Source organism: Syngnathus leptorhynchus, chromosome 4, assembly GCF_054491065.1.
Source record: "Syngnathus leptorhynchus isolate UIUO chromosome 4, UIUO_Slep, whole genome shotgun sequence".
NCBI lineage: Eukaryota > Metazoa > Chordata > Actinopteri > Syngnathiformes > Syngnathidae > Syngnathus > Syngnathus leptorhynchus.
In genome coordinates this window covers 9,924,677-9,940,039 of record NC_141198.1, presented here as the reverse complement: position 1 = coordinate 9,940,039, position 15,363 = coordinate 9,924,677, and the positions used below count along the sequence as shown (strand labels likewise).

The 15,363-nt window shown below is 41.4% G+C and overlaps 1 protein-coding gene across 1 annotated transcript in view; it reads right to left on the bottom strand.

Moving 5' to 3' along the window:
- adgra2 (adhesion G protein-coupled receptor A2) overlaps positions 1-14,849 on the bottom strand; it is a 34,799-nt gene extending 19,950 nt beyond the window's left edge. The window contains exon 1 of the mRNA XM_085910375.1: positions 13,995-14,849. Coding sequence (XP_085766501.1) covers positions 13,995-14,242 — 248 coding nt within the window. The 5' untranslated portion in view covers positions 14,243-14,849. The remainder of the gene's footprint in view (positions 1-13,994) is intronic.
- Positions 14,850-15,363: the final 514 nt, after the last annotated feature.

The window sequence follows — 15,363 nt, the reverse complement described above, 5'->3', positions numbered from 1 at the left end:
CATTTTTGCCTGTCAACATCTTTCTGCAAACATCACCATTAACGATCACATAAGTGTTGCACAAATGACTACTGATAACAACATGGATAGGTTTCATTCAAGGTGTGGTGGTGCTTGTTGTCCAACCTCTTCCAGTAATGTGTTATGCTGCTTTAAGGCAAGCAAAAGTGAGCAACTTTTAATATGTTTGGCTACCATGTTTATAACCTGCACTTTGGGGGGAATAAACTGAGTGTGAACATGTGTTACTATGCATCAGTCCAGACCTTATATGTGCAGCTCAGACATAATTCATTTGAAAAAAGAAAACATTCTCGTTGTATGCTTATACAGGCTACGGCACCTGTGACCCTATCCTGACTCTAATGCAGCATAGAAAAATGGATGGGTGAATTATAATTGTGGATACGTCATTTGTGGGAGATATTTAGTCAAACCACCAGTAACCTACTTCATTGCTAAATCCTGGCAATTTAATCAGTGTAATTTAATCAATAGGCTTTTCCCCTGATATTTAACATTGCAACATGTTATTTTAAAAGGTCACACGTGAGAAATGAGCATCATTTTGTAGAATTGTCCGCAGTCAACACGTAGCACAGCACAGGTGCAGAATGGACATGTTGTCATGGCTCCATAGAGACAATGACTGAAAGACATTTTAGCGCGGATAAATGACGCGTGTAGTAACCCGAGTCTGAACCTCTGACTCCCAACACATAAGGTCTCTCACTTGACTTTGGCCACAGTATCATTGCCATAACAGAAAGCAGCCCCGAGATGAAAGCTCAAGACATCCGGAACTGGCGCAATAATTCAAAACAGATAGAAGAGGAGAAAGTCCCATCTGTTGAAGGAACATGCCATTTAATTCAATGCAGACAGTTAAAATACAGATTACTTTTCTTTGACTCAGCCTTTTGTGAAACAAAAATAAATAAATACATGTCAGAGGAGTGACCATATGTTTGGCTCAATATGCAGGCATCACCTTCTATCATCTTCATGAAAATATGCTTTAAACTCTTAGAATAGGGTTACAATTTAGACCGATATGTAACATGATGAGATGAAGTATAGATAGATGAAATATTTAGATGAAATTCAAAATACTGCGACAATCCATTTTAGAAGTTGAGAAATAGTAAAGTCTCCCACACACTTTAAAAATCTTCGGTTATTGTGGCCAGCTCTGGTGGTTTAATGCAAGCTCATTAGCAAAAAAATTCAACGCGAGCATTCTGACTTGAAATGAAAAGTAGCAAATACACAAGGTCAAAGTGACTCTCGAGTTAATTTGTCTGTGTTTCTCATTTTCCAGAACAAGCTGGACTCTTTGGAGGTTCACAATGAGCACTTTCCCCATTTGGGAAATCCAGTTAAAAAAATAATGCTCTTGTAGGCCCACATTCAACTTCTCTTGCTTGTTGGTACAATAACCAGCAGCTCAAACAAGTTCCCAAGGCATGCGATTGTTCCATGCAATTAGGGCTGATGATTGATTACTGTTCTAATACACCATTCCGTGAAATGAAATTCATTGTAACCAATATGAGCATTTGACCGGAAGTCTCTTAACGGGAGGTTCCTCCCACATTTGTTCCTCCAGAATAGACCTCAGGAATAAGGTGGATATAAGTTTGTGGTTTCTGATGGATGTACAGTATTTGACTGTGTGTTGCGGACATGTGGAACTTTTTGATATGAGTCCAGCAAAGACTATTAAATCTTCTTTATAGCTGACATTCACAAATAAGCAAGGACCACAAAACGTGAGTTATGTGAAACTCTCCGCACACAACAAAAGTCGCAGATTTACAGATTTTTTTTTTTTTTTAGCACTTCCAGACTTTGCACCCTCGCATGCGTATGATGTTTAGCTAAACTGAGGACATTGTTCTCTTAAAAACAATAAAGAGAGAGCTACTCTGAGAAAGAGAGCGGCCGACCTCTGTAAACAGACAAAAATAGTCTGCGCTCCCATTAGGCTAAACAGGAAACCCAGCCAATTAGCTGTTTATTCAGAAGCCGACTTCCAGGGTCAGGCCTAGGAGAGAGAGCACTTCCCGGACGGCCATTGGGCAGACGGATCGGAGCAGTGTGAACGGGGCGGGCAGGTGGCCGCTGACACACCAAACAAGGTAAACACGGCTATGGACGAAATGTCCTCAAAAGATCTAACCCCATGTGGTGCGTCAACTGAGGCTTTGTGAGAGACTAGCAGACGGAGTACATTAATCGAATTAGCTGCACGACACATGGCAGAGAGACGCTCTAACTCAGTCCAGATCATATTTAACATCTTTGATTCACTTAAATATTGAGGCCCTGGATGCTAATTGAGTCGATGTCATCCATGTGAAGAGCAAGGCTTCATGTCAGTCTCGAGAGTCGCATTCGATGACCACTTCTAATCCATTTACAGGCAATGAATGCACAAGCCACTGAGGCCAGTTTTTCACGTTTCAATTCTGTGACTCCACCAATAGAAATTTCCAAATTCTTAAATGAGCTCTAAGTTGTACAATTTAAATAAAACTTGGTCAACCTAAAATGGTGTATACTTGAGAAAATACATACACCATCAAAATCCAATATAAATTGTCTTGCATATCAAACCAAGTATGAGTAAGGAAGAGGAAGTCAAGACCCAAAGACTTTACAATAATCTGTTCAATGCATTTTGATTAATATTGCATTTGTACAATATAATTCAAGCAGCAATTTTTCACCCATTTTGATCCATCTAAAGGGACGGCCATTTTGCCACATGCTGTCGACTGAAAATAACATTACCATTGTCAGGCAACGAGATAAATAAAAACAGGAAAATTTTGCCTGTTCAATTTGTATTCCACAAACGAAACATCGATCAGAACATTGTGTTTCAACTAGCTGGGCCGTACAAAACATATTATTACAAAGAAAATTTGGGGGTTGACTCCTTCTTTAAACATACTAATCTATTGTACTTAGAATACTAAGAATTGCTACTTCCCAAAAAAAGTTGGGCAGCTACTACGTAAAAAAGAGAAATATGCCGCATGAATCGTTTCAAGCATTTATTAACAGTTTGGTTTGTGCTTGACTGCTCTGTCATCTCATACTATATGGCAACATATGCCTCATATTCCATTTCAAAAACAACAAGACATTATTGTTTATTTAAGGGTCTGCTGTTTTGTACGTCAGTGAATATCTCAAAGCCAGGTCCTTAGAGACCAAGTTATTCTGTTGCATGGTTCATTTCCACATGTGGTCAACGCTGCGTGCCCCTGTATGTGTGTATACCTGTCAGTAGTGTGCACTGCAGCTGCCTTTCATTTTTTTTTCCACAGCTGCTTTTGGTTGCGGGTCATTGCATGTATGGTGGAGTTGCAAAGTGTGGTGCACAGCAGCAGCAGCAGCAGCAGCTTTCCAGATCACAACCTAATGCAGAAGTCCAAACCGCAACCAGAAGGTCGAAAAGCCAAACACAAGATGATCACCTCCCTGCTGCCACTACAGGTTTGGTGATAGAGTTCTCCATCGTTTTAGTATTTAGAATACAATACATATACAGGAAATGTTTCATCCTGGTTTGCTATTTGTTTCAGGACATGAATGAGATGCATTAGTGTCGAAAGTGTGTGTGGCCTTAAATATTTACACATGCTGTGATCTGGAGTTGAAGCACTCAATGAGAATGAAGCTGTTAAATTGCAAAAGAATTCAATTGCAGGAGACTTGTGTGCTTCAAATCTCTGCTCGGCCCATCCTGTTTGTTTGCATCTTCTCACTTTTTTTTCCAGCTTCTTCCCACATTTAGTAAACATGCCAGGATACATAAAGACTACAAATTGTCTATAGGTGTGAAGGTGAGAGTAAATGGTTATTTGTTCATTTGTGCTCTGCAGTGGGTAAGCAGCAACCAGTCCTAAGTCAAATCCATCCCAGCCCTAATAAGCTACAGTATGAAACTCCAATCATAAAATGAGACATGGTGATAAAGATAATGATACTTAACCATTGCACCCCAAGAGTTATTTCAGCATAGACAAAGCGGCGCAGCTTTAGTCCAATAAAGAGTGTCAAAACAAGCCAGTGGACCACTATGTAAACACCATTTAACTCCAGATTTGGTCTTTACACTGGAGGACCACACGCGAGGTGAAAGAGCGAAACCCTTGAAAGAGCCGTAAAAGCAGCCTGAATTCAGAGACCAATGGGTGCCAGATAATGAGAGTGATTTTTCCATGAGAGTCTCGTGGCTGAATTCAACTTGTTTTAATCAGCATACTGACTCCATGATGCACAACAACCTGTGTCCCAGTCGTGCTTGCGTTCTCGTAAATAAAATAAGTTTCCCAAGAGGTGATTCAGGTCTGGTGAAAGCGTTACAGGCCTGCATCGCGTGACTAGTTCTTTGATTTGTGTATGTTATGGCTCAGACGAGTCTACGGAGCGCTCGCCATGTTTTTACTGCTTTTCTTCTCCTCTCGTCTTAGTTCAAGTGGACTGCGGATCAAAAAGATACTTAGCTTTATAAATGGATGTACATCACGCACTTTGGACTCAGAGTAATGAGGACAGACATGGCAGATCAACAATACGGGGCTGCCAAAACAAAGATGGATTCACAGAAAAATCATTACTGAAATACATTTTGCTGGAGTTAATCATCACAGTGTTTATTTTGAAGCTGCTCTGAGTTATGAGGTAGAGTTGAACCTTTAAGGCTATCCATTTTAGGATGTAGGTCCAAGTTTCGTTTTATTAACACACAAAAAAATGTTGTTTGCTAACCCGCTTACTGGGTAACTGTGACTTTTGGACACATTGGGGTATTTTTCCCAAGGTTGGGCTCAATATTTTGAACCAGCAGATTGTGTATTGGGCTGGCTAGAGTGGAAACTGGCTGCCATTTTTTTTGTGCGGTGAAGTTGAAGTACATTTAATGGAACATTGGACATGGGGACTGGTGGTCATTGAAATACTTTTGGGATTTTTTTTCCCCTCCAAAAAACGCAACATTTCTTGGCAAAAAGAAAAATTGAGGCACAACCCCAGAAAGAAAACACAAAACATTTTAATAAACATATATATCAAGTTTAGAAAAGTATTTCCAATCCATCCTATTTTCTTCAATACATGGCCCCTTTTGGACCCGGCAACCATTTACAACAAATAATTCTTGGCCCAAAATAGCACGATGCTTTCATGAAAGTAAAGGCAACATTTTATATTACTCAAGACCCTTTTACTACTGTAAAACACAAGTGTGAAAAGAAGTTGATAATAAAACATGTAAATATATATTTAATGATTAAGGATAAGCACATGATGTAAAGATAGGTCAGGTGTAGATTTCTATGTTTTTATTTCTATGTTTTAAATGTAAATGATGTGCAAGTGATATCGCAGAGGTATGAAGACCTCATTGCCACAAGAGGTTCCAATATGAATATTGCATCTGGTATGCAATCTTCATAATATTTGATTCATGCATAGCTAGATGGGGAGAAGATGACATTCCAATTGATGTGTTTCTTTGGTGTTGTCACTAGTGCGTGTGCGTCTTTATGCAACTCAAAGACAAAAAACAATTTGCTGTTGAATTTAGATGCAAGATAACATGTTTAATTTTGCTTCTGATGTCTGAGGTTTGGCCAGACACTATGTGGCTTTTTGGTGATTATAGTTTTGGCCTAGTAAATTGTCATTTTGGGAAACTGTATGAGTTAAAGGAGAAAAAAAAACTGTATATAAATATCACACCAGTATGTTTGTGCCAAGCCGGCACAATGTTGTTGCTTTTCCTGCCAATGGCTATGCCTGTGCTAATCTCAAAGTAAATGGGATTTTTATCATCCCAGTTGATGATGTTTACAATAATTGTTTACAGGTCTCAAAAAAGCGTGTCAATTGAATCCTCATCTCTCTAATGGACTCTTGCAGAATGGACTGAGTGGGAGCACAAGCAGGGATCTCTCAGACTGTAAAGTGGCTGTGTCATCTTTGATACAATAAGTACTTTTCAAGAGGCCTCCAGACCATGCCGCACTATTCAGCGCTTGAGTACTTCCAAATTGCTTAACCCTTTCGCTGTCAAAATACAACCTGAGCCTATGATCTCGATAGCCCCCTTCAAACCCGTGCTCATCATCTGAGGGTCACTGTGCTCAATGCAAAAAAAAAGAAGCTAAATGCCCTTGAGCACAACAGGCACTTTAGCAGTAAATGCATGTCAAGATTTGAATGTCATCATTGTCCCTGAGCCACCACCAGAAGAACACTGCCTGATACTTGTCATGGGAAGTAGCATCCATGTAATTGCACGCAAAATATTTTTTGTCTTGGTCGACGATGATGGAGTGAGTCAGAACTCTGAGAGACCGCATCGAGGGGTGGAAGAGATTATTAACTCGCATCCTGAAGTGGAAAAAACGACTACGTAACTTCAAAAGCAAACTAAATGGAACACAGTGGCGCAAGAAACAAAACAAAAAAACTCAACCAAGGTGGAGCAGCTGCAAAAAAGTAATGACAAACAAACAAACGAAACTACCACGTAAAATGTCATACTTTGCAAAATTGCACAAATAATCTGCTCTAGAAGCCATTGCATTTTCAGAAAGATCTGAGATGTGGATAAATGTTTTGAATTTCCCTTTTTTGCTATTATAGTTCACTTTGCTTGACTTCACTAGCGTAACCTTGAGGTTCGCTATAGGGAGTGCACGCCCGCATTTGCTATGTGCATCCCGCTATTATAAAGCACGCTGCATTGTGCTCAATTTAGCAGACGGCGCTATAAGCAGCGAGGCTGTGCGGTTTGTGGTCTGCACATTTACATTCATGTGTGACCCTATCAGATGTATAAATGTGGAAAGTGTGCAATTTCAACTCCGAGAGTCTATGTGTGTGTGTGTTCACGAGTGGTCCAAATGCTACTGGTCTAAAATTAAAATCAGGGTTTTAGAAACGTCTCTAATTAAGGTGGGGAGGACCGAATGGCTATTTTGAGAGCTGCGGCCACGCACGCCCTTGCCACATAAGTGTGTGTGTTTGTGTGTATTCAGACAAACCGATGGATGAATACACACACACACACACACACACACACACACAAACACACGAGGGAAGGTCTCCTACTTGGCATTACTCGTATTAGACAACGTGCGCATGAGGAGTTTTACCAAAGATGGCCAAGTAGAGAGGCCTGAAAAAATAGCTGCCATGAATATTAACAGTTGAAATTCCGCTACATGATAAAAAGTCAGAGACAAACCAAAGCGGAATGTTTATGACTGGCTCTCACGAACGCAATAGTTATCTTAGCCACGGTGTAAAGTGTTTTAACATCTCTAATGAGGCAATTTGGTGAATTTAGCATCTTGAATCCGTGAGTGGAATGCGGTGCGGACGCCTGGCCACACATTGTCTCATTGTTTGGTCTCATAAGCAGCCTCTGTGTTCTGCTCGTGAGCAAAACCCGCTGCTGGGAAATGCTGCGTGTACAAAAGAGCGGAACAATTTATCCCACTTTCTCTATGAAGCATTTGTGACCACATTGTGCCTGGGGTATTGTTTTTAGATTTTGTGATTAGCACAACAAGACAGCAAAAACCAAAACACAACTTCATCACTTTGACTGATTGAGTCACTGACTGAGTCATTCTCTTTTAATGGGGGCTATTGATTATATTTCTTAATAGTGTAGTTCGAAATTCAATATAGTAACAATGAAGTACCTTCATTGTATTTGAGTACAACTAAGAAAATATTCTTATATTTAACAATGAAGGTACGTAAGTCAGTTGGAATTGGCACCAGTTCATCCACGACCCTAATAAGGAAAAGTGCTACAGAAAATGGATGGATATATTGAATATAATGGAATTGTACAGTACAATCCAGAAAATAAGACAAAACATTTAAAAGGTTATATATGTTCCCCCCCACAAATCTACAAGTGAATTTCAATGAGTGCTGCTGGCGTCAATGATCTTACTATGAAAAGGGCTCCAGCCAGTTTTAACAACACACTCATGATTTTGGTCAGTGGGAGGAAGTCATAAGAAAAATATGCATGCATGGGAACATTCACAGTGTACAATGCAAACCTCTTGACCACCATGCTGCTGAAAGAATTATGGTGAGAGGTGTTTGTGTGGTTCTAAAACTTTTGGAATGACAAATGAGAGACCGGAGATTGCGATGTTGATTTTCATGCAATCAAATACTTCCATAAACTGAAATTTAGTAGCTATTTATGATTAAGGAGTTGCCTAGAGAATGTATGTTTTCATTTTCCAGTGACTTCTTTTTAATTGGATGATCCAGAGAGCGATATTTATTTTTCCTTCGACTCTTTGAAACTAATTAACGTGGCCGTTGGCACGCACCCGTCTTTCAATGTGCAAAATGTAGCCGAACTCGTTGAAAGAAATGCGGTGATCTCACTGCACGTTAAATCCCTTGACAATAGCTCTTTGTTAGTTTCCAAAAATAAATCATTTGTATGTTTGCCATTATTTCTTTCAAAGGTTGGAAAGTTCGATACTGTGGTGTCCAAAGACTTGACTCACATGAAAGCACTAAATGAGATTGTTTTACCTGCAATTATGTATTATTTGAAGGATTATGTGACCCAGCAGGATTGTGTTTAATCAAATTGTAAAAAGGAAGCACGCAGACCTATGTTATTGTAACAGCAGATGAATGCACCATTGTCATGCATATCACACACACACATCGACGCACACACAATATAGCCGCAGGCATTCCCAATATAGACCGCCATTATGTCCGTGCGTCTGTATCCATGTGTTTGCAGAGCCAGAACGGGAAATTCGGGGGCCGCTGTGGTCAAACACAGGGAGAGGGAAGTTAGCACTGGCAAGGAAACGTCAAAGTCAGGCATATTTGGAGTAAGATAAGAAGAGCCTGGGGCGAAAGGAAAAACTAAAACAACACCGAGCCACTTGAGACGACTACAACACATCTTTGTGTCCTTGCCAAGGCTCGGAAACATTGCGGCGTTTTAATCAACATGTATGGCCGAGTAATGAAGACATGGCACAGCACAGTAGGTGTGCATCTATGAGGGGAGGGCTGTGTGTGTGGGGGGGTCACATTACCTTGACCTACAGGGGTATTATAAAATCCCACCCTTGTGTGGCATTGGCAGGTGCTCTAATAGGCCGTAAGCTCAGAGTATCCAATGTCAGGCCTTTGTTTGCTTTTTTGATTTATTGCTGACCGCTGCCCCAGCTCACATGTGCGGAGGCGTGCCCCCTCCTCTCAACACCTTTCCCCCCCCACATAAATAAACTGCAGCGCTGCAGGAATGCCTCAGCCCGCGCCGCTCCTCCCGCTATTGGGATCCTCCCCGCTGATAAGACGACTGCTCGGGACATCTCATTGACGTGCTCGTACTCCCCGTCTGGACACAAGCTCGTGCGCTCTGACACATCTGCGAGCTCTTTGCCGGCCGACCGTGGTTTGGCCGCAAGTTGGAGTTTAACAACGGGCCTCATAAGAAAAAGTGACAACCGAAGGGTTCAAATTGATATCAATGTAGCCGATCAAACATTCCGTCAGGTGAGTTGGCTTTGAGTGAACAGAAGCCAACAGATGTGAGCAATAACACGCACATGCTGCTTGGATGTTGGATGCGTGGCATCGCGAATAGAAAAGCGTGCAATCGTGTAAGAAGAACATCTAAGGTTAGTTCAAATATTGTTTCTAAAGTCAGACGGAAATTCGGGGTTCTGCTGTCTTCATGTCGGTTCTCAGGATATTTTCTCCATGTGATTTTTTGCATGTTTCTTTATACATAGTCCAACAATAAGAGGAACCAAATGTACACTAGGGAGTCAGTGGTGTCTTCTTTTTTATTGCAAAGAGATTCAATTGCACATAACCAATTCCTCTCACTCCTTTGTGTTATTTGCCAAAACTGAGAATACAAATGATGTTGAATTAAAGAGGAGAACATGTGATTGGCAAGAGACCCAAATAAGGAACATATCGCTTAAATGGCACATGCACCTCTGTGGTTGCTCAGTACAATACGGCTTTATATTTAGTCCAAAAATAACAAAAGAAGAACAGAATGTACCATGAGTCAGACAGTCAGCTGCATTTAGTTTTTACTTTCACATCAAATAATTCTCCTTCTCCACATTTTGTGGTTTTTGAAGCTTTACCATTAAAAACGTTGACACTTGTGTGAATGCCAAGAATGCTAAAACATTGCTAAACCACCTGTTCAGTTATTCGGGGTTTTATAATGCCGTCCTGAGGAATTTTTATGGAATATGGGAATAGTTATGGAATGCCATTTTAATCTTAAAGTTATATCCAACTATACTCAACGGTGACGTAGTTTGAAGACACAGCTTTCTACAAAGTGTTTTTGGAAATGCTACTTTTGTATCCTTTGTGTTGAATCGAGAGTGAGACGATTGTTGATTTATTGTAGCAAAAGGCAGGAAGTAGCAGAAACAGCCCCTTGGGCCGAGACAGAAGTGACCAAGAGCTGCACGACAAGAGGACATGTGCAACAGGGACTCTCAGTGTCTCACTGGAGAGCCAACAACATTGCCACTCTTGTGCTTAACAGCGCCCTTACACTGCAGCTGTTCTGGGTGAGGGGGCATCAACCAAGGACGACCATGTTGACCTCACAGCATGCCTGTCCTCTAATTTGGGTCAACACCCACCGGGCCGACACCAACATTCGGAACAATGATGACAGAAGGACGACAAGCACGCGCAATAAGGCGCAAGGTGACTTCCTGTACTCCATATTAGGGTGTGAGGCACACCACACTCTTCGTGCATACACATACATTAATTTATATTAAATTGATAATATATATTAATTATTTATGGATTAATTAATAATCTGTAGATTATTATGGATTAATTAAATTAGGTATATTCTACATTGTTAATAGTAATCTATAATATACATTGAATATTTTATATATATTAAAGCGGATATATAACTATATATATATATATATATAGATATATATATGTACATACTGCATATATATGAGATATGTTATACAATTAACTACTTTGTATAAGTGGAAAAGGATTAAGAGGAAAAAGGTCGGATGGTGTTGACTTTTGGGGCTCAACTGTAAAAGGAACTGACGTGTGTTTCATTTCAGAATGCATACATTTTGTATCCATCTTGAATTTCTTTCTTTCACCCCCTCCTTCACGCATAAAGTCTAATAATAACAAAGTCCTGGAGAAAAGATATGCTAGACTGAGGAGCCCTCTTTCTCGCTGTTTGTCAGGGGCTGCAGGGATTTGGAGTCTCCAGAGGCACATCCCTCTGAACCCCCAGCCAAACTTCTCTCCTTCCTCCTCTGCTCTCACTCTTTTTCTCCACCTCATGTTGCACTTTCTCCACTTCTTGCTTGCATGTACACCGTCCATCATTTGTCCTCAGTCTGTCCTGAGCAAATGCACTTTTCACTCGGCTTATCTAACTCCGTCTCTCCTCCTCCCCCAGAGAAGCAGCTCCTCTGCAGCCGTGCATAATTAGGCCTAAACACAAGCCTGCACAGGCTCACATCTGGAAGGAGTTTGGACATGGCAGTTTCCTACCAAGACGCCTAAATATTTAGGTTAAGAGTTACTGCGTGTGGATGAGTCTGTGATAAAGGGGTGGGAAAGGGGGCGAATCGGCGAGCTGCAGATAAAGAAAAAGAGAGAAAGTGTGGCAGATGATTGGAGCGCATGGCTGTCACTTGTGTAATGCATCATTAAAGCACTGATAAGAGTTTATGGGAAGAAGGGAGGATGTATTTTAACATGTTCATCTAGTTAAAGTGGCAGAGACAAGGTGAAGCCAAAAGAAGGAGGTGAAAATATTGTGGTGACCGGTTGCTCCTTTTTACAGCTGGCAAGGAAAATAAACAGCCAACAAATCGTTTTAATAAACAAATCCACATTGGGATTTCCCAGGAGGGTGAGGGGCCTCGGCTGGAATGTTCCCAGGGGCCAGCTGTTGCGCGTTACACGTAGAAGCTGGCCCCGGAAGCCTCCGGTCCGGACCTGCCGAGTCCTCCGGCCCAGCGCCTTCTCGGCTCGAAGGAGATCCCCCGGGAGAGATGAGGACCGATGCGGGGAGAGAACGACCCGCCACACCTGGAATACTCGCCGCATTACTCCGAGCAGATCCAGGAATGTTGGTGAATAACACTAATATGGTCGCAGCATCTCACATTCCACATCTGGACCAAATGTCATGAAAGCTCATTGGAGCATGACCACCACACAAACTCACTGAATTTGCAGCACTTTTCAGGATTACCTTTTTTTTTAACCTCATAACCACTACTGAAATGCTCTCATACGCACTACTGAGCAGAAAAATATCAGAAGTGTATGAAAGCATTTCAACAGGATACAGTATACGAGAACATTTCACGAGTGTGTATGAGAGCATAGCATAGGTAACGTGCCGTGTCTATCAAATCTTCTAATAAATGGCTTTTTGTCCACCGCTTTGGTATTTTTACCAGACAAACCAACCATAATGAGTAGGTGTGGCCTTGGAAATTATCTTCAATCACCTCAACCACTGCTATTTTTCCTCCCTCCTGTTTGCAGCAATGTGTTTACCAGATGCATAATCCCAACTTCATTAAGCCAGAAACATACGGCTCTATAAATGGACCACTGGCTGACTTGAGCTCTCCCGGGGCACAAATCCACTTACTTTACCTCATGCGTTCACTTCACTGGATCCCTGACTGTGCATCGACTCTACACACGCTGTGGGAACGAATAAAGTCTGAGAGCAGCTGTGAAGAAAGCATGACAACTAATTCCTATGGAGTGTACACCAACACCGCCCAAATATGTGTCACCGATAGATTATGAGGCCATTCGTCGCCTAAGATCGTATGTTTTGGCACAGCTCGCCGTTCTTTCAACTTAAGTCCAAATAGACCACACAAATGAGTGCATCCCAGTCTGAACATATCCGACAAAACTGGAGCTAAATCTTGATGATGTCACGCCGCTCTCGCAGGCTACACGTTTCTTTCCTCGGCACAAGGTAATTGGAAGCCATATTTAATGGAAACAGTCAGAGTGAAATGTGTTTGTGTTTATTCTAATGGAAGGGGAGGACCGTTTAAAGTGACAGGCTTGTGTCGAAGAGGTAGGGTCACATGATGGTGTGATGTTATGATGATGATGATGCCTTGCGCACAGTTGGCTTAAATTAAGGCCAAAGTAGTTCAAGATGCCCACTTTGGATCATCTTGTATTATAATTGCAGCAAGTCCGCGTTACAAATTCGGTTCAATGGGTCACAGTCACGTATGAAGGCCACATGCGGAATAGTAGGTATAAGAATTGCATTAAAAAAAAAAAAAAACTCTTCCTTTGGGAAGGTAATTAATGCTCAGTTTGACAAAGAGGAAGTCATGACAACGTGGTTATTGTTTTGGTTGACTCAATGTAGTCGCGTGCCACCACATTTAGCACTAAAATAGCCTGAAAAAAAAACTTTCAAGGGAAGAGAGAAGGTGTAAATTAAATGTGGTCACCATCACACAAAGTATGATTTTTTTTTGTGTTTTGTAAAACTGAAAAAATCTTATAATGCAATATACTGTCTTCCAAATACCCCCACAAGATTAGTGGATCACATTAAAAAGCACCAACAAGATGCTAAAGTAAAATGTATCGGTCTCTGATGGTGTCAGGCAATCAATTCATCAATTGCTTAATGGTAAGTCACAAAGACGTAGGTGCAAAGGTAGGTATTAGGATGTTAGTTCTTCAACATTGAGTGTACTGGTTTCTCAACTGGAAATTAATCATGATGGGATGGTGGATAGCTTGGTGAAGGATAATCAATTTCTTCAATTGGGATGTTGTCAAACATCAAAAAGTTTTGCACTCCACTTAAATTAAGTCTGAACAGTATAGTTTTAATTTAAAATGTGTTGTGCTGCAGGTTTTGAACTCACAAAGTGACGGTTCTGTTGGGCAGTAGGCTGGCATCGGGTGGTTCGGACAGGTCCTCCTTGCCGCAGCTGACCCTTTTACCAAGGGGTTGGGCTCCGTGCGTCTTGGAGCGCTCCTCCGAGCAGCTGCAGCCGAGTAGTCCACGGCACGCCCGGGACGGCCGCGGCCCGGGGGCAGCCAGCAGGAGCAGCAGCATCAGTACCACTAAACGACCCGGCAGCACAGGGATGCCAAAACCGGGCGCGCTCATTGTCCTTAGCCTGGATCTCAGCTCAACCTCAGGTCAACCCATATCTCCGGCATGAAGCCTCCAGACTAGGGTCGACAGGAAAGTTATTCTCGATCCCAATATGGCAAACGTGGGGACAGTTTTCTGTATAACACACAAGCTGCGGTACTGTTTTTAAATCATTAAAACACTGCTCCCGTTATTAGTGTTCCGTTATGTCATAGCGGGGCGCTCCGTTCCTTTTGCTCCAATTTTTTTTTTTCCTTTGGGGGGTGATTTTAAATCCAACGGGAAATGCAAACTATTGCTTTCTACTCACTTTGAGTGTCCCATCTCTGGCGGTGACTCTTCTGAGTGTGCAGATGAAAGTAGTCCTTTCCCGAATTTAATCCAGCGGTTGATGAAAATCACGATTTGGCACTCAAAGTCACACTGACATCTGTATGAACGAGTGCACCGGGGCAGAGGAAAGTTTTCCAAAACTTTTTGCAAGTTGCTTCGCCTCTTTTCACTTTTTCCCCCTTTTCTGTTCTCTGCAGAAATTTCAGCGAAGAAAGTTGAGAGAGTTGGAAGGGAACCGGTGTTGATTGCTCCAAGTGTCAAATCCTAATCTAGGACTTCTTTTCAGCCGTTTGCCACACTCACTTGGTGCGCCCCAAAGTGGTCTCCCAGGTCCTAGCGCTTCCCGTCGGGACAACACGCAATTTGGACCGATACATTTTGACTAAAGTCGAATATACAATCGATTCATTAGTCGAAACTTGTAAAAAGAAATACAACTGATGATTTTTACTTTGACTTAATTCGTAAATAAATAAATAAATAAATAAATAAATAAATAAATAAACAAACAAACAAACAAACAAACAAACAAACAAACATATTCAGAATCAGTACGCTAATAACATGCCAAAACGTAAAAACCACTCAGAGAACAGAAAATGCCAACGTCATTGAGGACCAGTTTTCACGCCCTATGAGGATACATTTCAATTTGATTGCAAACCCTAGATTACAGTACCTTGATTTATAGGATGCGCATGGATGCCGCAATTTGATTGGACAGGGGAAAAAAAAAATCCTAACTCAAAATACACATGAAGTTAAGCAAATATACTTTGGAGGACTGAATTAATACCATC